This window comes from Amaranthus tricolor, chromosome 1 (genome assembly GCF_026212465.1).
Source record: "Amaranthus tricolor cultivar Red isolate AtriRed21 chromosome 1, ASM2621246v1, whole genome shotgun sequence".
In the NCBI taxonomy this organism is placed as follows: domain Eukaryota; kingdom Viridiplantae; phylum Streptophyta; class Magnoliopsida; order Caryophyllales; family Amaranthaceae; genus Amaranthus; species Amaranthus tricolor.
The window spans coordinates 6928627-6952360 of record NC_080047.1 but is presented as its reverse complement, the minus strand read 5'-3'; the positions used below and the strand labels follow the sequence as shown (position 1 = coordinate 6952360).

The 23734-nt window shown below is 35.3% G+C and overlaps 3 protein-coding genes across 7 annotated transcripts; 2 read left to right on the top strand and 1 right to left on the bottom strand.

The window, feature by feature from the left end:
* The first annotated feature begins 915 nt into the window (after positions 1-915).
* LOC130813055 (uncharacterized) lies at positions 916-1555 on the top strand. Its single transcript, XM_057678765.1, has one exon. The coding sequence runs from the start codon at positions 948-950 to the stop codon at positions 1293-1295; it is 348 nt and encodes a 115-aa protein (XP_057534748.1). The 5' UTR covers positions 916-947; the 3' UTR covers positions 1296-1555.
* A 446-nt stretch (positions 1556-2001) lies between these two features.
* LOC130813033 (serine/threonine-protein kinase SRK2E) lies at positions 2002-8794 on the bottom strand. 5 transcript variants are annotated; one of them, XM_057678736.1, is made up of 10 exons: positions 8193-8743; positions 8041-8104; positions 5042-5116; positions 4850-4951; positions 4713-4766; positions 4527-4619; positions 3956-4048; positions 3679-3783; positions 3496-3594; positions 2002-2608 (listed from the first exon to the last, which is right to left on the bottom strand). In XM_057678736.1, exons 2-10 carry the CDS (start codon positions 8098-8100, stop codon positions 2315-2317), a joined length of 975 nt encoding a protein of 324 aa, XP_057534719.1. In that variant the 5' UTR covers positions 8101-8104; positions 8193-8743; the 3' UTR covers positions 2002-2314. The 5 variants fall into 5 exon arrangements, with proteins under 5 accessions (XP_057534719.1, XP_057534736.1, XP_057534710.1 ...); XM_057678753.1 differs by lacking the exon at positions 8041-8104 and having other exon boundaries at positions 8193-8268; positions 8494-8743; XM_057678727.1 differs by having other exon boundaries at positions 8041-8268; positions 8494-8742.
* A 12180-nt stretch (positions 8795-20974) lies between these two features.
* On the top strand, positions 20975-22026 carry LOC130820252 (uncharacterized). Its single transcript, XM_057685593.1, has 3 exons — positions 20975-21285; positions 21370-21758; positions 21827-22026. The coding sequence occupies exons 1-3, from the start codon at positions 20975-20977 to the stop codon at positions 22024-22026; spliced, it is 900 nt and encodes a 299-aa protein (XP_057541576.1).
* The last annotated feature ends 1708 nt before the right edge of the window (positions 22027-23734 follow it).

The window sequence follows — 23734 nt, the reverse complement described above, 5'->3', positions numbered from 1 at the left end:
AATAGATTTATAAAATCACACTAAAAACATTGATTAGGTGAACTAATTTTAACACTTCTTTAGATGAACAAACCTCACCCACTAATTTTTAATTCTATAACGTAACGTCATCTTCCAATCCACCAATACAAATACTACAAACATACCAACATTTCCTAAAAAGCACAAAAATATATATTGTGTTAGTTTAGTTTAAATTGAACTCATAAAATAAGATGTACTCCTATGTCAACTTTCCTTTTTTTTCAAATATTGAATATAAAAAATGCAAAAATCACTTATAAGTGGAAATATTGTCGTACTGAATCAGTTAAACGAAACCAAAATTATAAAATATAAGATGTAATGTATTTTGCACTATTTGTACATTCCTTTTGAACTTATGTTTAGGATGGCAAAAAGTACAGGAGCAATTATAAGCTATAGCATAATTGTTGTTCTATTATCGTGTTGAGTTAGTTAAGCAACTAAAAAAAAATTATATATTATAAAACATAAAATACGACCTTATTTATGCTGATTGTCAGCAACCTATTGCAATCCTCCTTATCCATATTTAGGACCCATAATAAATACATTACTACACGCAATTCACAAACTATGACATTATTGTTGTGTTATGTTGAATTAGTTAAGCAACTAAACGAAGATTATTATAAAACATAAAACGTGATATATTTTTCGCTGATTGTCACTAACCTAATGCGATCCTCCTTATTCATATTTGAGACCATAATGAATACATTAATACTCACAATTCACAAAGTATCTATGACATTGTTGTTGTGTTATGTTGAGTTAGTTAAGCAACTAAACTAAAATTATAAAACACACCTTTTTTTTTTTTTTTTTTGTGAAACAACATATAAATTAAACTATATAACCACAATTCAATCAATGTCCCTTTATCTATCTTGATCAACCCCTTTTTCCTCTCCTTGGAAAGAATGGTTCTTGCCTTTCTAAGCTCTATTGTTTACAAATACATAAGCTCATGGAGGTGTTCTTATGTAATGTATGCAGGAGTATGGACAGCTCTTTTGACAGTAACCGTGGCAGTGGCGGCTTTGACACCCGAAACGACGTTTATATGGGCTATAACTCCGTCATCGGCGTTTTCTACGGTGTGCAACTCCGACGACAGTTTTCGGGTTCCGGTGGATCTTCCGTCGAACGTAGTGTGCTTGCCTTCTAAGCTCTTTCAACGCTCTAAGATTGATCTTTTGGTGCCTCCTATTTTTGCTGCTCTTGTGGTTGCTACTTCTGCTTGTGTTGTTAGAAGTTTTGGGTTGTGATCAGAGGCGGATTTAAGATTTTAACTTTGAGGCGGAAGGATTATAATATAGTTGTTTTATGTATAGAGGTTGATTTGAGTACTTTTGGATTCTCTATTGTATTATTAATTGTTTGTTTTCTTTGTTTTTTAACTTTTTAGTCATTTCCCATTAAATATCTTAACATTTTTCTTGTTTTTGATTTAAGTTATGGCACTCCAAGCCCCTTTGTGGGTCCACCAATAGTTTGCTTTAGATTGATATAGTGTTTTCAATATCATTACCCCAATGTCAAATCCGCTCTTTCACGTTGACTCTTTATTCTTATCAAAGCATATTTTAGTCAGATGTACGCAATTTTATCTAATAATAAAGAGGTTGTTTTGGATTGACTATTAGAATATCAGGTCAACATCGTCACTGGTTATGCAACAGACTATTTTCTCCATTGCAGAGCATTGTCACTGGTCTTTCATTAGCTCTGGTTTGTCTTTGAATCCTTCACTTGCAAGTTATATGGTATATACGAGCATATTGATGTAAAAGTCAAATCCATACTCAATAATTAATAAAACGCTTTATGGAAAAGATAGACAAGACAATATTTCTTTATCTCAATGCAGTTTGTAGCTTCTTCTAAACCATCGTACAAAAATAATAAGTAAATATGATTCAATACGGGAAATAAATATAGCTCATTATGATCCAATGATGAGGATTAGATCAATGATCGTGCTACGAAAAGTAGCGGGCTAAAAATTCACATATGTAGTCTGATGGCAAAGAGCATCAGATGTCTTTTTACAATATTCAGGAATGGAGGGATTAACTAATTAAAACACAAGCAGTCAAATAATATTATATCCCATTGTATGAAGAGTTTGAATACAACACTGCAAAGTTAAACAAGTTATATAAAGATCATATGATATGAAGAGAGAGCTTAGCGCTTTCGTTTAGTCCTCCCTCTCCAAATCCCATCAATTGTTTACAGCTGAGCTTCGGTTCATTACAATCGTTTCTAAAAGCATGATACTTTTTCAGACAGCGTATACTATCTCCCCGCTACTATCAAGGTCAAGCTCGGGATCAGATTCTAGATCTTCTTCCATATCATCATCGATATCCAAGCTTCCGGTTAAGTACTTGTTCAGACTTTGGGATCCAGCTGCAGGTATAGTTGCCTCTGAAATTATCTGCATTATTTCATCAATGCTTTGCATTGGTTGATCTGGCTCTTCATACTGACTATTTGGTGCATTTTCATCCATTAGATCGGCAGGGAGGTTCTTCAGAAACCATTCATGTTGCCTTATCTCGGGTATGGTAATTCTCTGACAATGCTCAACAAGTTTATTTATTAGTAAATCCGAGAGGTTGGTAACATAACATCGTCATCATAACAGTTTCACGCTCATAGAAGCTATGATCAAGTCTGGGGCGGGTTGGAAGACGGTAGACCATACCCTTATCAGAGGAGATAAGGAGGTTGCGCCTGTAAGACACTCGGCTCTAGGTTAACTTAGACTTCACAGCTAAACGAGTAATTTATAGACAAGAAGTTCATCCATAAGATCGGCAGGCAGGTTCTTCAGAAACCATTCATGTTGCCTTATCTCGGGTACGGTGATTCACTGACAATGCTCAACAAGTTTATTTATTAGTAAACCCGACAGGTTGGTAACATAACATCGTCATCATAACTAGTCTCCCGCTCATAGAAGCTATGATCAAGTTTGGGCGGGTTGGAAGACAGTAGACCATACCCTTATCAGAGGAGATAAGGAGGTTAAGCCTGTAAGATACTCGGCTCGAGGTTAACTTAGACTTCACAGCTAAACGGGTAATTTATAGACAAGAAGTTCATCCATAAGATCGGCAGGCAGATTCTTCAGAAACCATTCATGTTGCCTTATCTCAGGTATGGTGATTCACTGACAATGCTCTACAAGTTTATTTATTAGTAAACCCGAGAGGTTGGTAACATAACATCGTCATCATAACACTTTCACGCTCATAGAAGCTATGATCAAGGTCTAGGGCGGGTTGGAAGACGGTAGACCATACCCTTATCAAAGGAGATAAGGAGGTTATGCCTGTGAGACACTCGGCTCGAGGTTGGTAACATAACAGTGGCACAATAACTTAGACTCCACAGCGGGTAATTAATAGAGACGGATTGAAGAGATGATCCATGAAGGCAAATCTCACAAATCGATACCTTTTCCGGCTCAGCAACAAATATCCTAGAGAGTAGATGGCGACATTCTGGAGATATATGCACATAGTCAGGAATAGAGTATTGGACATTTAAAATTCGCTGCACCAGCAGAAACCACGTAGAGTCAGACAGACAACCAGAGAAACCGCCATTTTGGAATAAATAGAAAGATATATGTCTCACATGTATTGTTTTCCGGAAATTCTTAGGTTCCTCGGGGTCTTCGAATGGGTAAGCCCCAACCAACATTACATACAACGTTACCCCGCATGACCACACATCTGCTATCTGAACAACATTTGAGTATTATTGTGAGCTGGTTGTGATAATTTAAGAATGTCCACAAAACGAACATTAGCTGTGTATAGTTCCACATGACTTAGGTGAATTTTATTCACAATAGAGAAAAAACACAACACGTAAATGAACACAAGAAATTCTGGTTTGATGAGAATATCACCTTGCCATCATATTCTTTCTTGAGTAAAACCTCGGGCGCAATATAAGCAGGAGTTCCAACAGTTGATTTTGGTTGAGAATGCAGAACTGAGGACTGAGAACGGACATAAATAGATGTAAATATATGAGTGAAAAACTGGGAGCAGCAGCAAACTATTAGTTAAAAAAAATTTGAAGTTGAGATACTTGGAGCATAGTGTAAAAATGCGGTAACTGTTGAAATCGCGGTAATGGAATATGTTGATGTGGTAACGGGAGTGATTCTGTAATCATAGCGCCTAAATATCGGTCGAGACCATAAGATATCCCTTGATACGTCCCAAAACATGGTTTTTTTACACCTTTACAACACAGGAAATATCAATTCGTTTATTTTGAAAACCTTTACAATGCAGCCGATGCGATGTGATGCGGCCTTGTTTTTACTCTATGATTCAGAGTGAGGGGAAGCAGAAAGAAACAAATAGCTATACGAACCATTAGATGTATAATTAATGACTTTACTTTCATGCTAGAATTACTACATACATACACTGAAGATGTATGCAAGGGCAATGGAGAGAAGCATGTACCTTAGAGTACCCAAAATCACAAATTTTCAAGCGAGGAACTGGACTTCCATCAAGCAATGTGTTCTCCAGTTTCAAGTCACGATGACAAACTTGCTTCAAGAAGGAAAAGGATGGAGACAATCTGACTCAATGAGAAAATGAAAAAAGAGCAAAGTCAAGAACATAGAGAACTAGTGAAAGAAGTACCATCGCATGACAGTAGCTGACTCCAGATATCAATTGCTGAAAGAAGAAACGTGCCTAACGGGAAGAGCATTATAATTATTAAACATAGGAGAATAAAGGGTAACAAAGAATACAAAATACTCCTAGTAAATAATCACCTCATCCTCACTGAACCGTCCTGCATTACATATGCGTTCAAACAGTTCTCCACCCGATGCATATTCCATAACAATAGCTAAATGTGTTGGAGTCAATATAACCTAAAAAGTGAATCAACCAAGAGGTGTGAAGCTATGCTACAAGAAAAAAACCTTAAGTGGATCGAGTACAGTTAGATGTGCTTTACAAACCTCCTTGAATCTGACAATGTTGGGATGCCTCAGTGACCTGTGATTAATGATTTCTCTCTGCACATTTTCATCAATCTGCACTAATAAAATTGAAAGTGTCAACAATATAAAAACATTTGTAGTCATATTTTTTAAAAAAACTAATGACATAACTAACGAGGTACGAACATAAAAATAAGACAGGATTAGATAATAGTATAATACACAGCATTGGGTGGGGTGAGAAGAGACTTTTATGAATTGGAGCAAATATTAGGGTAATTAGATAATAGTATAATACACAACAATCAACAAAATCAATAGTAGCAAAGTGCAATAACGACAAACACCTAAATTTAGGGGTCACATAGCTATCCCTTTTCAGCTAGAAAAAGAAATTCTATTTAAGAATTCAACCAATACATCAATCGAACTACAATGAATTTAAACACACCCTATCTCTCCTTAGCTCGTTATATGACACTCTATTCCCAATGATGACCTCCAACTTAGCGTTCAAGCTCACTTATGGATTCACTATTAAACTCTAAATAATAGAGATATCTCCTTTTTAGTTCTTAATCCTCACAATACTTCTTAATAACTATTTCCCCTTGAACAGGAGAATCTCCCTCTTGTTCTTCTACATCACCATTGTCGTTCCATAAGATTTGAACCTTATCATTGGTATCGGAATTCATCAGTCCTGCTAACCAATGAACATCAATTCTCCGAAAAAAAAAAAAAAAAAAGGACAAACCTTAAATCAAGCATGGATCATTAAGTACACGTGTTGGAGAGAAAGTTCTCGAATTAGGAGGAGCGAATGGGATCCAAGTAAAATAGATCAAATGATTCTACTCCTGCAGAATATGGAGGCAAGATCCAATAAAATCAAGAAAGCAACCTCATCAGAAGGATCTCAGAAAGAGACAACAGAAGTTTAAGATCACTCCACTTAAATCCTAAGCTGCATTTACAAGTTTGATGATACCGATCCCATAATTTGGACAAAGAAAGCTACCAAATACTTCCATCTATGCCAAATCACTGAAGATTAGTTGGTAGATGTGGCTACCATACTTATGATGGACAAAGAAAATTGGGTAGCAATGTATCTCATTTTTAGAAAATGCATTACATGGTAAGAGTTCTTGATGATGAATGCAAGGTTTGCTGATGACAAGAATAATAATGTGTTGAGCAATAGTAAGAAGCTAGAACAAAAGGGTTCTTCAAAATTCTACATTGATGTATTGAAGACTTAAAATCTATTTAATTCAATACAATTACTACATGCCTGGCTGCTTTATTCTGGATTTATTGAGGGATTAAAGCGAAGTATCAGACCCTTTTTAAGGCCTTTAAAACCAATTGTATTGCTAGAGTAGTAGAGTATGCTAGATTCAAGGAGGAAGCAAATAAGTTGGGGGGCTCAAAACAAAAAATGAGGTGGAGTCATTTCCTACCATTGAAGGAGGTGATGCTTAGATATTTATGCAAGTTTTGGACATAGCTACCAAACATTGGATGGGAAGAAGCTTGTGGTGCTCTGCATAGCCTGATTTTGGAATGGGAAGAAAGTTACCAAGTCATTTCCAACTAGAGTACTCACAATTTCTTAAATCTAGAGGTAGCTAGAAGCCTAGAAGGCTAGGTTGTGAATTAGATGGGTAACTCAGTGCCTATACAAGCATTAGCAGTGGTAGATGGGAACAACAAGATAGGTTTCCAATATGCTTGTTCCAAATTCTCATGGTTTATGCACTTACTTCTATCTCTATTTCGGGAGGGTTGTTCCCACCTGCCATAACATTCTCTCTATGACTCTCTCAGAGGTAAGACACTTAATTCTATCTCTAATTTGGGATTTCATACCCCCTCAAACAATTTTTTAAAACCCTCATTTTCTATTCTTCACAAAACCGCAAAAGCAGAGCAGAAACTAAAATGCAGTCTCAATCCCTCCTTGCCTCAGACTGGTCCAAACACAGCGGTCACAGTCTTCACTCATTAGTGTCTGCCTCCTCCTTGGGTTCCTCCTCTTTTCATCTTGGGGTTTTGGCATTTAAATAACAGAAAGAAAAATAACTAGTCTTCAAAAGCACAAAGATTCAAACTTATCCCACTGAGCAAGTGACTTTGTGCCTCTCCAAGTCTTCATTTCACTTCAAGTACCCATATCAATCCTAGACACTCCAACATGAATACATGACCTTACATTTGTAAACCAAATGACATTTTATGTTATGGATATAACTGATTAACTTCAACACATAAATATGTATACTGATTAACACCATATATCATCAGTCCAGGTAGTATGTGATCCACCTCACTTCAAGTCATTCTCACCCCAATTTTATCATATTTCCCTAGTATCAACTTAGTATATAACATACCTTGGGATACAATCATTGGCTAAAAATTTTTTATTGAGTTGATTCCTATCATAATTCAACATGATAGAAGGAAAATGAGATATTTTAGCAACATGTATGAGTAGAGTATGTGTTGCGTCCATACTTAATGCCCAAAAGGCTCTCTTATAAAGAAGCATGATAGATTATATAACAAATGTTGGAAACTTCTGGCCGAGTTGATTCTCAACCATAATGACATATCCTATGTGTCTAACACAAGTACCTAGGTCAGAAATATAGCCATATACCTAGGTCAGAAACATAGCCAGAACAATAAGTCTAGTAGCATGTGTAATATGATCACACCTAGTTTCTTTTCAATTCTTACACACAATTACTTACTTTCATTTTCGCATAATGCCAATCTATGGTGATTGATGGGTATTATATTTCATGTCTCGTCCCAAGCAAATGATCACCAAAAACCACACAAGTATAATCTCATAAAGTCATAATCTCTAATTAAATATTCCAAAAACAACCAACTGATCAAAGAAACAATAAAAAACTACTACTAATAACTAAATAAACAATCTTTTTTAAGGAAATTTTAAGCACTTAACCAAACCAACTAAATTAAAGAAAGAAAGGACAAACCTTTTCACCTCTCTCAATATACTTGACAGCAACAAGTTCATTAGTAGTCTTATCTCTCATCAATCTAGCAACCCCAAAATTACCAGACCCAATATCTTTAACAAGTTCATATCTATCACTATTATGCATAATAGGCATATCTGAATTCATACCTCCTCCTGCTCCAGCATTTCTATCCATCTTCTTCTTTCGCACCCCTCAAATTTCACAAATTCAAACACTTCAAACCTAATTGATGAAACTCTCAACTATCATCATAATCATCAAAACTGGGAAAAGGGTACATGAAAAATCAAAAAAAAGTTGAAATCTTTTGGTAGAAATAGTGGGGTTACGTGTCAAAGATATGAATTCACGTGAAATTTTTTTAGGCTTCTGTTCTTTAAAGATGGAGACAGAATCTCAAAGTGTGATAAAGGATTAAAGTTAATAATCCGTGAAATGTTCACTTACTCAATTCAATTACTACAACCAATGAACCAAACAGTACAGTACACCTCTTTTTTCCTGCAAATTTTGATTTTTTGAAGAAATTTCAAGGAAATAAATTATGGGTTTTAGGGTAGAGATGAAAAAAGAAGTGGGGATTTCTTTTCACTCGTGAATCTATTGAAAAAGTTTTCCTCTTTTGAAGACTCTGTTTTTTTTTTCTCTGTGGATCATCTGATGATATTTAACTCTGCTGGAAAAAGTTAGGCTGGCTGTTGCCACCCAATTTTATTTTTATTTTCGAGTCAGAGAAAATACTACCAAGTACTGTCTAGAAAAAATTCTAACAGATAAGCTAATTCATAAAAAAAAATAAAAAAAGCACGAGAAGAAAATTAATTTATTTCAAAAAATAAGCGTTTAATTTTCAAATCTGAGGTTTGGTTCTGTTCACAGTTAGTAATTGCGAACAGGTGTTTAATTTTTTAAAATGTTCGCAGTTACTAACTACGAACAGAGCTGTTGACTTTTTGACCATGTTCGCAGTCACTAACAGGCTCATTATGCTCGATGGTGTTCGCAATTAGTAATTGCAAATAGGGTTAAAAAAGTCAACAGCCTAACTGCGAACAACTTCTTTGCCTTTTTAAAAAATTAAGCACATGTTCGCAGTTACTAACTGTGAACAAAATCAAACCTCAAGTTTGAAAATTAGACGCTTATTTTTTGAAATAAGTTGATTTTCATCTTACTTCGTGTTTTTTTTTATATAAATTAGCTTATCTATTTCAATTTTTCGTACTATCTATATGTAAGATCTTGACTCTTGAGTTTAATTTGCCTTTAGTCTTTTATTTTTCAGCCTATACTGAAATTACAAAAGTGTTACTTTCAGTTGGAGCAAATATTAGTATCTATTTCTAAGTAGGGTCGTTCCTGACTAAGGTAAAGTAGGCATTTGCCTAGGGTCCAAAGCTAGAAAGGGCCTTAAAATTATAAAATGTTAGTTAAAGAAGTAGACATTTAAAAAATTGTAATTTATGAATAGTTTTTTTATCATTTAAGAATTATATAACACGTCTATATTTTATATGCTAATTATAATATATAGGGTTTGTATTTGTTATTTTTCCAAACACCCATTTAAGTTCAGATTTTTCAACCCTCCAGCATGAAAAAGGTTTATTTTTTTTCAATTTGCCTAGAACCCATATAATATCAGAAACGACACTGCGTCTAAGATTTTAAGTTTAGTTTGCATCTAGTCTTTTATTTTCTCCCGCCTGTACTAAATTCACAAAATGGATTATGTTTGTGATTTATGGTGAAAAGAATTAAGCATTTTTTAAATGAGAAAAAAAGTAAAGTATTAGTGGTGGGTAATTGTGGGAAAATTATGGGTTTTCTTAAGGAGTCTTTTTCCGTCAATTCTCAGATGTAAGCCTGTATATTAGGACTTTAGGAGTAGTGGTTTTAGACTTTTAGGGGCTAAATGTGAAGTAGAAGGAAGTAGTGGCAACTGGCAAGACAACTTGTATTGCTTACCTGTCTTGTGATGAATGATTTGGCCTTCTTTAGGATAAGGTCATATGTTATATGTCACCAAAAGATACTTTTACACTAATGATTATGGGTTTGCATTAATGTTTTTTTTTTCTTAGGAGTATTATATTATCGGATGTTTTTTCATAATATTACCAAAAAAAAAATAATTCCCACTTTATATGAAATGGGAAAGTATTTGCCACAATACCGTCCACGTAGGATAGGTGTGAGAAATTTTTTTTTTAATATAACCGCTAGATGAAATGGCGGTTTTGTTTAGGAATCTGAAGTAAACCGCTAGATGAAATGGTGGTTTATATGAATTTCAGTTTTTTTTAAAAAAAAAATAGTATAAAGCAAACCGCCACTTGAAGTGGCGGTTTTATAGCTGTACAAAACGACAGTTCCTGTTTTCTTCACTTCACTTCATTTCATTTGCTTCCTATTCTTTGCTGCCGGTGCTCTCTTAAAAAAAATTCTTCACTCTCATTTACTTCATATTTACAATTCCTCTCATTCAACTAAACTAATCAACTACATTCCCATCTTCTCCTTGTCTACTTGTTCATTTTCATCCTCATGTATGAATATAACCCTAATTTTTTTTCAATTTGCAAATTGTTTTTTTGTTCATTATTGTTGTCATTTGAAGTTATAAATACATTGATTGTTTGTTACATTCTCTAGATTTCATGATTTAAGCTTACATTTTACACATTTGTAGTTGAATTTTATGATTTGGTTTGTATGCATATAAAGTTTTTGATGAAATGCTTCAATGAAAGTTTATTACTTTGTAGGGTTAGTTTAATGGTTTTAGTATATATTCATGGTATTTTTAGCTTTATATTTGGAATGAACCTTCTAATAAGTGTTCTAATACCTTAATATCACAAATTCTTGTATTCAAATTAACACTTCCCTTAGTCACAATCAACAATTAAGTGTATGTGAAATCGCGTGAAAAACATGTTAAAATATGGATCATTATCCTGTTATAGTGTATTGGGGTGGGGAAGTAAGTTATACTGGATCCGGTGTTGGGTATAATGGAGGATTAGATACAGTCATGTTTATCCATCGTCCGAATACTAATTTTGAGGTGTTTCATAGCAAAATCTGTGATGTAATTGGTTGTGATCGCAACTGTTTTATGTTGAAAATGGAGATGAAATATCCGGTGACTCAGAAAAATGTGTTAGTCCCGATTAAGAATGATGAAAGCATAAGTGCTCTTGCTTATGCGGCATCACAAGCCCCTGGAACGACAATGAAGGTTTATGTTGAATTGGTTGCAAATTTGGATAATGCGAGGGAAGTCATGACTAGCATGGAACTTCCAGAATCAGGTCCTAGTGTACGCCATGATACATTCACAGAAATGTTAAGTAACCCAAATTACGTTAATGAGCACTTGGATGAGTTTTCCTCTCCAACTTATTCACGTGGCATTGGTGGTGGTGTAATGAACACCTTTTCCATGAGTCACTTGGGTAGGCGTAATGCGAACGAGGTTGACTCTTTAGATCAGGAGGATGAGCATATTGATTTTGATTCAGAGGAGGATGGTGAAAGAAGAGAAGCTCTAGATGCAGCGATTAGACATGGTGCTCCATCTCAAGACTGGCTTAGAATTGATGAGGTTGATCAAAGATTGATTGATGCATGGATGACCTGGAACGATGACAACTCCATGAATGAAAATTGAGACTTTAGGATAGGGCAAGAGTTTAGCTCCTTAGACCACCTTAAGAAGAATGTTAAAGCATGGGCGATTTCTAACAATAGAAACTTCTGTGTAATTGAGTCGGAGCCTTCAAAGTACGTTATCCAATGCACTAATGCGGAGGATATAGGTTGTGAATGGAGGTTATGACCGCAACGGGATCATTTAAGATTGTGCGATATAAGGGCCATAATCAAGATTGCTCATCACATTACAGTGACGATCATCCCCTCCTTACTTCTGAATTTGTTGTTGATCTTATCGTGGATATGATCAAAGTTGATCCAGCTTTCAAGGTGGAGTCAATCGTTAATTTTGTAAAAAAATAAACATGGATTTGTTATAACTTATAAGAGAGCTTGGTTGGCCAAAAATAAAGCTATAACAAAAGTATTTGGGGATTGGGATAAGTCCTTTGAGGAGCTTCCAAGGTACCTACAGGCATTAATGCAATCTAATCCAGGAACAATGGTGCAATGGGAAGTCCAACCTACAATGGATCCTACCAGAGTGATGTTTCAGCAAATTTTTTGAGCTTTCGGACCATCTATTAAGAGTTTTCCCCATTGTCGTCCCCTTATTTCTATAGATGGTACACATTTCTACGGAAAGTACAGAGACACACTTATGATTGCTATGGCGATAGATGCAAATTCTCAGTTGTTCCCACTTGCCTTTGCCATTGTGGAGGGAGAGAGCAACGACACATGGAGTTGGTTCTTGGATTGTATAAGGCATTATGTCAATAAGAGGGACGGCTTATGTGTTATATCTGATCGTCACAAGGGAATTTTGCATGCAATGAATATAGTTGGAAAAGGTTGGGAAGAGCCATTTGCATTCCATCGGTTTTGTAAATGTCATCTAGCTTCGAACGTGCATAAGAAGTTCAAAAATATAGCAATTAAAAACTTATTTGGAAAAGCTTCTGAACAGACAAAGATTCAGAAATATAATTTCTTCATGAATCGCCTTAAAGAGTTTAATGAGGACGTGTATAAGTACTTAGTGGATGGTTTTATTCCTGAGCGCCAATGGACTTTGATTCATGACGGTGGGCATCGATATGGAGTGAAAACTACAAACATGTCTGAAGCGTTCAATGGCGTAATGAAGGGAGCCAGGTCACTCCCAATCACTTCATTGGTTAGGATGACATTCTTTCGGGTTAACGAATACTTTGCCACAAGGAAGGATTTAGGGAGAAACAGATTAGAGAATGGACATGTGTATGCCAAGAAACCAACTGATATGATTTATAAGAATGTTGAAAATGCACGCTTTCATGATGTTAAGATATATGACACAATACGTGGGATATTTGAGGTCACCACTGGTTGTGGCAACAGGGTAGCAGGAAAAGGTGGAAAATGTTACATGGTTGACCTCACAGCAACATCATGCTCCTGTCAGAAACGAACCATGTTCAAGTTACGGTGCTCACATGTTCTTGCAGTATGTCGAGCTCGTAACATTTCGTATGATGCTTTTGTGGACCCTTCGTTTCGCACTACAAAATATATATCCACATATAAGAAGACCTTTATGCCTATTCCAAACATGTTCACCTGCGATCCTTGGAATGGTCCTACAGTTGTTCCAGATCCCTCAACTAAGCGTGGAAATGGTCGTCCGCGATCAACTCGTATACGGAATGAAATGGATGCACCGTTGATGCGTCCTCGTAACACATGTAGACGCAAAATAAGAAAGAAAGAGGGTGAAAATTGGATAAATAAATAAGAGAAGGATAGGATAAAGAATGAGTTGTCAAGTAGGGGTAGGTAGGGGGTAAAAAGGATAGGTTAACTTGTTGGAGGGGATGAGGGAAGGACAACTTTGATAACAAAATTTGCTAGGGAAAATCAAAAGCAAGGACATACGTGTCCTTCTTAGGTTAGGGAAGATATTTCATTCTCAATGACTCATTATCTAAGACTTGACCGTTGGATAAAGTGCTTCTCTTCTTCTTATTATTATTTTTTTCCTTTTTTTTGTTTCTTTTTTGTTTTCTTGGTATTTCCATCACACAAGATTTTTGGAGAATCTTCTTGAGTGAAAGCACCCATGGCGGCACGACAGATGCAAGGAAGGACTTTAAACTTGGAGCAAAGCCAACAGAAGTTAGAAATTAGTTCTCATTCAAGAGTTTGGAAGAAGGATCCAATCCAAATAACTTCCTTAATTTAGAGGGAAGAAAATATCAATGAGCATAAGGATACTTGCTTTGTCTTTGTTGTAGGGGTTGCAAGAGACCTCCATAGTTGTATCAAGGGAATTACCTATTTTTTTTAGAAGTTCTTGTTCTTAAAACTCTAGGAAAGTGTGGCAAAGAAACCCAACATGTAACTTTGGTAATAACCGTCATAGATGGAACAAAGTTAGGGACCCAATGTAACATCCCGGAAAAACTTGGATCATTAAAAGAGATATTTTATATTTAAAAGAAAACTAAGCAGGACCCGTGTTAAACCAAGATGTCATAAAGGCATGAGAAAACGAAATTCGGGAAAATATCGGGGTGTTACACCCAAGGTTGTGTAGAGATGAAGCAACCCATAAGGAACCAAGGGCCCTGAGCAGTAATTCTAGTCCTCTATGTAGGGAGGAAGGATTCACCAGCACAAACCCATTCCTAAGTTTGGAGAACCATGTTGAAGAAGAGCAATACAATAATATTTATAGTTTGTTGATGAAGAAATCCATAGAGATAGACTTGCCTACAAGCTTATAAATAAGAGCATCCTTCCACCGAGCTTGGAGATAAGAGTAAGTGTCTTCTAGCTAGGAGCAAGATGAAAGCTTAACAGGAAGGGTTGAAGTTAGGTGGGGGGTTGAGGTACAAGAGTTTAATGTCGAAGCTTCCTGGTATGGTTCACTGTTTGGAGTAGAAACAGAGTAGAGGAAAGCTTTTTGGTGGGAAAAGCCATGGGATGATGCTTGAAAGTTGGTGGTAATCTGCCCAAAAAGGATGGAGGTTGAAAGACTCATTCTCTCTCTAAACTCAATCTCTATAACTACAAAATTATTATCAAAATTTATTGGTTTAGGGTTTATGCTTTAAGGTTTAGGGGTTTAGGGGTTAGAGTTTAATGTTTATGTTTTATGGTTTAGGGTTAAGGATTCTAAGGTATGGGGTTTAGGTTTAGGGTTTTTAAAGCTTAGGGTTTTGTGTTTGGGGAAAGGTTTAAGGTTTAGATATTAGGGTAGGGTTTTAAGGTTTATGGTTTTGGATTCATAGGTTTTCATGTTTAGTTTTTAAATTTTAATATTTTTTATGGTTTAGAGTTAAAGGTTTAGCATTTAGGGTTTACGGTTATTAGGGAACATGGTTGGGTTTTGAGTTTATGGATTTAGGGTTTAGGATTTAGACTAGAGAATTTAAGTTTTAGGGATAGGGTTTAGGGTTTAAGTTTTGAGTTTCTAGGGTTAATAGTTTACGATTTTAGAGATTTAAGGATTAGGGTTCATAGGGTTTTAAGATTTAGCATTTTGGAGATTAGTGATTAAAGTTTTAGGGTTTTATATGAAGAGTTTATGGTTTAGAGTTTAAAATTTAGAGGGTTTAAGGTTTAGAGTTTAGGTCTTAAGGGTTTTTGGGGTTAACTGTTAACTTATTTTTTTATTGTTTTAGTGTCTATTTTTAGGATTAAGTGTTTACGATTCATCGGGTATGAGTTTTATTAGGTAGGATTTTTATTGCTTAGGGTTTAGGGATTACGAAAAGGCTTTGAGGTTTAAAGGTATAGGATTTAGAATTTAGAGTTTAGGGTTTATGATTTTATGGTTTGTATTTATGGTTAAGGTAAGGCATATTCTTTAGGGTAGGGGTTAGAGTCTATGATTTTGGGTTTAGGATTTGGAGTTTAGGATTTTAGGGATTAAGGTCTAGGTTTTAAGTTTAGGGTTTAGGGTTTTAAAGTTCAGGCTTTAGGGATTAGGGTTTTATGATTTATTATTTAAGAATTTAGGTTTTAGGCTTTTAAGGTTTATGGTTTAAAGTTTAGGGTTTTGGAATTAGATTAACAATTTAGCATTTAATGTTTATGGCTTAAGATTTGGGTTTCGATTTTAAGGTATAAGGTTAGGGATTAGGATTTAGGATTTAAGGTTTAGGGATTAGGGATTAGGGATTAGGGATTGGGTTTTATCGTTTTGGTGTTTAAGATTTTAGAGTTTGTAGTTTATGGTTTAGGGTTTAAGGTTATAATTTTATAAGTCATGGTTTTAGGCTTTTTGCTTACCATTTAAGGGTTAAGGGTATAGGGTTTAACGTTTTTGGTTTGAGTTAGAGTTTTAGGTTTTGCGTTTTTGGTTTAAGGGTTTGGGGTTCAGGGTGTTAAGTTTTAGGGTTTCTGGTTTAGTGTTCATGGAAAGGGTTTAAGATTTTAAGGTTTTGGTCTAGTGTTTGGGTTTATAGATCGAATTTAGGACTTAGAATTTTTTGGGTTTAGGGTTTAAGAGTTAGAGTGTAATGGTCAAAGTTAAGATTTCGAGTTTGATTTTAGGGTTAAGGCTTTTAGGTTTAGGGTTTAGGGGTTTTAAGTGTTTAGGGTTTAACGTTGAGCATTTTAAGGATTAGACTTTTAGTGTTTGAGGTTCAGTGTTTGGGGTTTAGGGTAAAGAAATCATAAAGTTATGGGTTCATAAGGCATGGGGTTTGGAGTTTTAGGGTGTTTTAGGGATTATGTCATGCACCTAGACCCTAATTATAGTTTTTTATGTGGATACCCTAGATACGATGATGATGATTTGGGATTTGATTAGGGTTAAGATTTAGCATTTTGGGTGTATATAGTTTAGGGTTAAGGATTTAGGATTTGGGTTATGGATTAGGGTTCAGGGTTTACGGCATAGTTTATTGTTCATGATTTACTGTTTAGAGTTTAGGGTGGTTAAAGAGTTACAGTTTAGGGAATTTTTTTTATAGTTTTAGGGATAAGGGATCAGGGTTTAGAGTTTAGGTTTTTGGGTTTAGGATTTGAGGTTTAAGGTTAAGGGATAAGATTTAGAGTTTTGGGGTTTAGGATTTAGGATTTGGAGTTAAAGATTTAGGGTTACGGGTTGAATTTTTAGATTTAGGTTTAGCATGTTAGGGTGTTAGGGTTAAAGGTTTTTATGTTTAGTATTTAGGATTTGGGTTTAGGGATTTGGTTTTGGGCTTTAGGGTTTAGAGTATTAATGTTAGGGATTAGATTTAGGGTTTAGGGTTCAAGATATAAGGTTTACGATTAGGTTTGGCTTAGGGTTATGGGTTTTTACGTTATGTATTTAGGATTCGGGTTTGGCGTTTAAGATTTTTGGCTTTAGGTTTTAGGTTTTAGGGTATTAGGGTTTTAGTTTTAGGGATTACGGTTTAGGGTTCAGAGGATTTAGGTTTAGAATTTAGAGTTTAGGGTTTAGTTCTTAGGACTATATTTTATAGTTTAGGGTTTACAGTTGGAGTTTAAGGTTTAGGGTTTAGAGTTTATGGATTAGGGTTTAGGATTTATGGTTTAAGGTTTAGAGTTTAGGGTTTAGGGTTTAGGTTTTAGGAAATTAGAGTTTAGGGTTTAGGGTTTAGATTTTAGGGTATGAGGTTTAGGGTTTAGGGTTTAGGGTTAGCATTCAGGGTTTAAAGTTTAGGTTTAGGGTGTCGGGTTTAGGGTTTAGGGTTTAAGGTTCAAGTTTTTGTTATTAGGTTTAGAGTTTAGGGGTTGTGCTTATGGGCAAGTGTAGAGTTAAAGATTATAAAATGCTGGTAATACAAATTATCATATAGATTGAATACTCCAGCATATGCTTCATTATTAAGTGCTTACTTTTAAGTTATGACCATTCTTGTCAACTATCTGAAAAAAATTTAGTTATTATCCTCAATGTTACTGGTCCGTTATCCCGTTGGTCATTTGCTCACAAGACTCTCCTAGATTTTGTATTGATGATGGTTTGGTATTGTTGTTTGCTTTGTCTTCTCGTGATGCTTAGCATTGATGTGTCAATCATTGCTATTGGCTTTGCCTTATTGTGTGACCCATTTGCTATTAGATCCATTAAAGACCCTAGACCCACCAGATAGAGAGTTTAGGTTTGGTTAGACCCACTTCAAACTCGCCCCATGATAGTTAGCGCAAAGAAAATTTTGATATTTTTCTTTTTAAAACAAGAAATGAAATGAAAAGGAAAATTAAATTGATGATAAATAATTATTTTATTATAACCTTGACACTTAGGCCCACCAAAAACTATATATTCTTAATAATTATATTCAATTCTCAAAATATAAAAAAAAGTAATTTCCCAAATTTTATAATATAATGTTTATGGTTTAGAGTTTAAGATTTAAGGTATAAGGTATAGATTTATGTGTTTTGTGTTTAGGGTTTACCGCGAATTATGGGCTTAGCGTTAAACATTTAGGGTTTAGGTTTTGAGGTTTGGGTTTAGGTATTAGGGTTTAGGGTTTAATGTTTTACGATTTAAGGTTTAAGGATTTTAGGAGTTAGGTTTCATTGATAGGGTTTAGGCTTTAGCATTTTAGAAATCAAGGGTTTAGGATTTACGGTTATAAGGTTTAGGGTTTAGGTTTTATCATTTAGGGTTTATGGGCTAAGATTTGGCCATTTATTGTCCATCTTGTCACGCATGGCTCGTAGCCCCCACACAAGACAGAGGCACGAAACTTGGTATCCGGGTATCTTACATCAAAAGGAGGTTATAGAGACTTCCGGAATCATCAAGAAGGTTCCGGAGAACACTAGAAGGTTCCGAAGAACTCTAGAAGGTTCCAGAGAACTCTTGAAGGAGCTTTGTAAATATCTAGTGTCTAGAATTCTCTAGGCAACTCTTGTACATACTTTAGAGTATCTTAACACTTGTGATTGTGTAGAATTCTCTAGAAAGATGTAATCTAGATCCCTCCATTTGAGGAGGTTAGAATGTTCTAGAATTAGGACAAGTAGTAAGGGGTGTTGCCTATAAATACCCCAAGGCATTCATTTGTACACAACAACTTGAGAGTTCACTTGTAAAGCTTTCTTTGTGCAATACATAAACCTCACTTACATTTCCCAACTCTTATATTCCTACTTACTTCACATCTTCTCAAAGTCTTAGCCAAATCCACACAAACACACCAACTACATCATTTAGCAATACACCTTTGGGGTTTGCCCGACTTGTCTTACGACGGGAGTGTAAGCAAGTGGCACCCGTAAGACTAGGGAAAGAGTCGACACGTGACAATCTGCTGTGAATAATCCCTACTATTGATTATTTCTAAATAATTCAATCTTTGTATATTATTTGTTGACAGCACCCCTTTTCAGATTTTAACCGGCTATTGTAGGTACCTACTAGCCGTTACACTAACTTCTTCTTCCCCCTTATTCTTCTTCGTTCGTCTTACCCTATTCCTTTTTGGTGGTACGAACCTATATTAGTCGGTTAAAAAGTAGAAATGAGTGTTGTCAGCAAATAATATACAAATGTTGGATTATTTATAAATAATTAATAGTAGGGATTATTAACAGCAGATGGACAATATGTGGAATTATTCTAGACAGTTTTTCCTAACTTTTTTTGTTTTAGGAGAGACCTCTATGTATTTATAAATTAAGAGTGATTAATAAATAAAAATTAAATAGGACAACTCAAATGAATCGAAGGGAGTATAGGGTAGAAATAGGTATTAAGGTTTAATGACTTCAGGCTCAAAATTAATAAGGTTGACGACGAAATTTTTAGCCGGTTACTTCTAAGAAAATAGTCGGTGGCGTATGTCTCGAATATTTATTTGTCGCCTCAACTTCAACGCTCTATCCATTCTGCTCTATCAATTTTTCATTGCAAGTTTCATTATTTCCTTACCGTCTACATCTTCCCCCATTTCCGTTTCTTTCGACGAACAATTTGACCTTCCCCATTTCCCTTTTCAATTATCACCCAAAAATTTACGAAAAGAATGAGTTATTATTCATCTCATTCTCGAAATTCCAGTTCCAATACAAACTCCAAAAGAAGTTTCAATTCATTTTCATCTAACAACAATGTTAAGATTAATAGCAAGAAGAAAAAGAACAGCAATCAGAAACCCGGAAACCCTAGGTGCTTCATGGGGCGTAAGTCTCTCTCCTTTTCTCGCTCTTCCTTTCGCACTGCTCCGTCTTCCGATTTGGCATGTATATCTCATTTTTGTGGATTTTCTAGGGTTTGTTATTAATTGCGCGATTTTTGTGTGTTCAATAATGAATCTGATTCTTGCAAACCCTTATTTCAGGGAGTCTAAATTTTTGTTGATGGACTACCATTCCTTCTAGCCAGGTTTGTTACACTTTGGCCCATAAATTTCACAACATTTGGTTTTAGTTTTCCGTCGAATTTGCTTAAATGATGGCCTCATATTGTTGGGATTGAGCTTTGACCTTGTTGTTGTATGTGTTGAATGCCTGTTATGTTGGAAAAATATACTCCCTCCGAACCATTATAGATGTCCCATTTGTTTGGGCACGGTTATTAAGGGTGGTGTGGGGTCCATTAAAAAGTTGGTAGTCGGGTATTTTTAAGTATCCTTTTGCTCAATAAAGTAGATAGAATGAATTTTGGAGGGAAAATTGGGTTTCACATTGTTTTGGGAATTAATTGAAATTAATACATTTCCGAAATTGTTATAATTAACTAACCATTAAACTACTTAATTTAAATTACAAAAAATTACATCAAATAAATTATAAAAACCATCAAAATCATAAAATAAACTAAGTCTTCAATTCTTCCTTGATTTCTTCAACGTTTTTTAAACGGCAATCGAAAACGAGCAACCCTCTCGCCACATGCGCATGCGGATATTAAATTTTTTGTTGACTTCAGATTTATAAAAAAACAAACCGTTATGCATTTAGTGTTCAAAATTAATTAAATAACTACATAAAATCTAAAGGTTTTGATTTTGAAAAGAAGACACTGGAAGAAAAATAAACTGATGAAAAGAAGCCATCAATGAAACTGGAAGATAAATATACTGATGAAAAGAAGCCATCAATCCAGAGAGTTGACAATTAGTTTTGGTGGAATGGCGCCAAACTAAAAAAAAAATTGCGCCTATACAACACCTCAAAACACCAAGAATCAGTGCATCTATATAAGACAGCATTAAATAAAGAAATCAGCACCTCCAATTAATTTCCACCAACCCACATTGAAGTACATACAATGGTTATAAAAAAAGAGCTAGATAATTTTAGTAAGACTCAAATAATGCATGAGCTTTTAATGTCACTAAACAGTGAAGGGAAGCCACCATACGGGTTCATCAATGAAATTGCCAAGAAGTACAATGTGCATAGGAGGACAATCGGAAGGATATGGAGACAGATTCGGGATCAAAAAAATAATCAAGTTCCAATTAATGTCAACAACAAGAAGAAAGGCAGCAAAGGAAGGCCATCCATCCCCTTTGATGAAAACAAATTCAAGTCAATTGAAAAAGTGAAGAAGACAACTTTAAGAGCACTGTCAAGGGCCATGGGAGTTAGCCAAACCACAATCTGCAGATGGAAAACAAAAAAGTACTTTCGAAAGCACACCAACGCAATCAAACCGTTACTTATAGACAAAAATAAACTCGACAGGTTAATTTTTTGTCTTACTAGTTGCATTTTAGATGAGCAAACAAGCAACTTCACATTTAATGAAATGTCAAATGTAGTGCACATGGATGAAAAGTTGTTTTATATTACAAGGACACAACAAACATTTTATCTAACTCAAGATGAAATAGAGCCAAATAGAGAAATCCAATCTAAAAGATTTGTCCCCAAGATCATGTTTATGTGTGCCGTTGCAAGACCAATCTTTTCTAGTGAAGGTGAGATGATTTTTGATGGAAAGATAGGCATATTTCCTTTTACACATGAAGTGGCAGCACAAAGGAGTTCAAAAAACAGAAAGAGAGGAGAGCCAGAGACCAAACCAATACAATCAATCACTAAAGATCACACAAGAGACATGATTGTGCACAAGATACTACCAGCAATTAGAAGTAAATGGCCACCACATTTAAGCAAAACAATTTCATTCAACAGGACAATGCTAAACCACACATTTTAGATGATGATGAAGTGTTTAGAGAGGTGGCAACACTTGATAGATTTAGCTTCCACTTAGTGCAACAACCTCCTAACTCACCAGATATGAATGTGCTTGACTTAGGGTTCTTTAGGTCAATACAATCGTTACAACATCAAAAATCAGGATACAACTATGCACAATTAGTAAACGCAGTGACTACAGCATTTGACATAATCTGAAACCAAATGCATTGAAGAATGTATGGATCACACTACAAGCATGTAAAATTGAGGTTATTAAGAAACTAGGTGGTATAGGACATTCCACACATGAGCAAATCAAAACTTGAAAGGGAAGGGAGACTCCCACATTGTTTGGGGGTACAACAGGAAACAATTTACGGGGCAGTAAGATATCTAGACACAAAGGTGGATGAAACTACATTTGAGGTCATTTTATTTTACTTGGGGATCAAAGACGAAGCAGTTTTCCGTCAACATCATTTAACAACAACAACCACAGAAGCAACAACAGAAGCAGCAGTAGATATTGCAGCAACAAATGAAGCAACAACACCAGCAAAAGAAACAACAGTACCAACACCAATTCCATGTACATTAACAGAAGCAGCAGCAGATATTCCAGCAACAAATGAAGCAACAACACCAACAAAAGAAACATGTACATTAACAGAAGCAGCACCAGCATGAATACCAGTAACATGTAAATAGGACACACATGAGTATACTTTTGGGTTACCTTTTGTACTCACTTTTGGGTTACATTGTTAGGTAAATGTTTAGGTCTAAACACGATGTAGAAATTAAATCATGAAGTTGTTTAGTAGTAAGCATTTAGAAGGAAATGTCATATAACAATTTATTGATGGCTTCAAAAACAAAATGAAAACAAATTCATCTCAGAGAACAAATTGAACTCATCACAGATAACCCAAATCCTATACTAATTGCCTCCTACATTTGGTAAGAACATAGCCTCCTAAACATAATGTTTGGTGGCTTATGAACTGAAAACCCTAGATTGGTGGCAAAATGAATGGATTTAGGGATTTTGTAGTTATAATCAATTGTTTACCCTCAATAAAAAAATCATAGGATAACAAAAACAGAACACGAACATAGACATGCATACCATACAAACCACATAAACAAAATCATCATTAGTCATAGAGGAAAGATGTATCGATATGAGGAAATGGGCCTCCAACATCTATATCAGACAACAATTCATCATCATCCAATGATCCTTCATCTGAGGAAGGGAACAAGTTCTCAATGTATAGATCTTGAAGATCCAGTTGTAAATCAAACATACCCTGTATTTCTTCATCTTCAGAAGTTATACTTCTTCCCCAGTTAGGATCCGTTTCACCAGAAGTCGTAGAAGATGGAGGTAGGCGATTGTAGAAATCGAACCATGAGTTAGGAGATCCAATCGTAGGATCACTTTCTTGGGACGAAGACAACCAAGAAAGACAAGACCTTGGTGACGCCATGTTCGAAAAACCCAGGAAAGTAAAGAACAAACCCAGATTAAAAAAACCCCCTAAAATTATTAGGGTTTCAAAGAAGACGAAGATGGTGGAAAAAAAATAAAGATGAAGATAATAAACCGTAAACAGTAAGAATGGGGATGAAGATGAAGATCATTGAAGAAGATGAAGAAAAATACAGACGTTGAGGATGAAGATGAGAGAGAGGGAGAGATAGGGTTTCAGTAGAGTAAATAGGATAATTAAAAAAGGGAGGGAATGATTAAGATTATTGATGTTGGGTTATATTGTTACTTATTTTGGGTTAGTAGGGTTTATGGGGGTAGATTCGTAATTACGTGTGTGAACTAAGGGTATTTAAGTAAAAAAAGATTGACGAAAATAGAAATGCGACAACTAAAAAGACTTTGCCAAATAAGGAAATGGGACATCTA

Excerpts from the sequence above, each read along its gene's own strand:
- LOC130813055 (XM_057678765.1), top strand. The coding sequence starts at position 948 with ATGGTTCTTGCCTTTCTAAGCTCTATTGTTTACAAATACATAAGCTCA.
- LOC130813033 (XM_057678717.1), bottom strand. The coding sequence starts at position 8,220 with ATGGATAGAAATGCTGGAGCAGGAGGAGGTATGAATTCAGATATGCCT. Across the intron at positions 4,952-5,041 it reads ACATTGTCAGATTCAAGGAG|GTTATATTGACTCCAACACA; the intron begins GTTTGTAAAGCA and ends TTCACTTTTTAG. Across the intron at positions 4,620-4,712 it reads TCAGCTACTGTCATGCGATG|CAAGTTTGTCATCGTGACTT; the intron begins GTACTTCTTTCA and ends TCCTTCTTGAAG.
- LOC130820252 (XM_057685593.1), top strand. The coding sequence starts at position 20,975 with ATGCATGAGCTTTTAATGTCACTAAACAGTGAAGGGAAGCCACCATAC. Across the intron at positions 21,286-21,369 it reads TGCAGATGGAAAACAAAAAA|TTGCATTTTAGATGAGCAAA; the intron begins GTACTTTCGAAA and ends TTGTCTTACTAG. Across the intron at positions 21,759-21,826 it reads GATACTACCAGCAATTAGAA|ATGATGATGAAGTGTTTAGA; the intron begins GTAAATGGCCAC and ends CACACATTTTAG.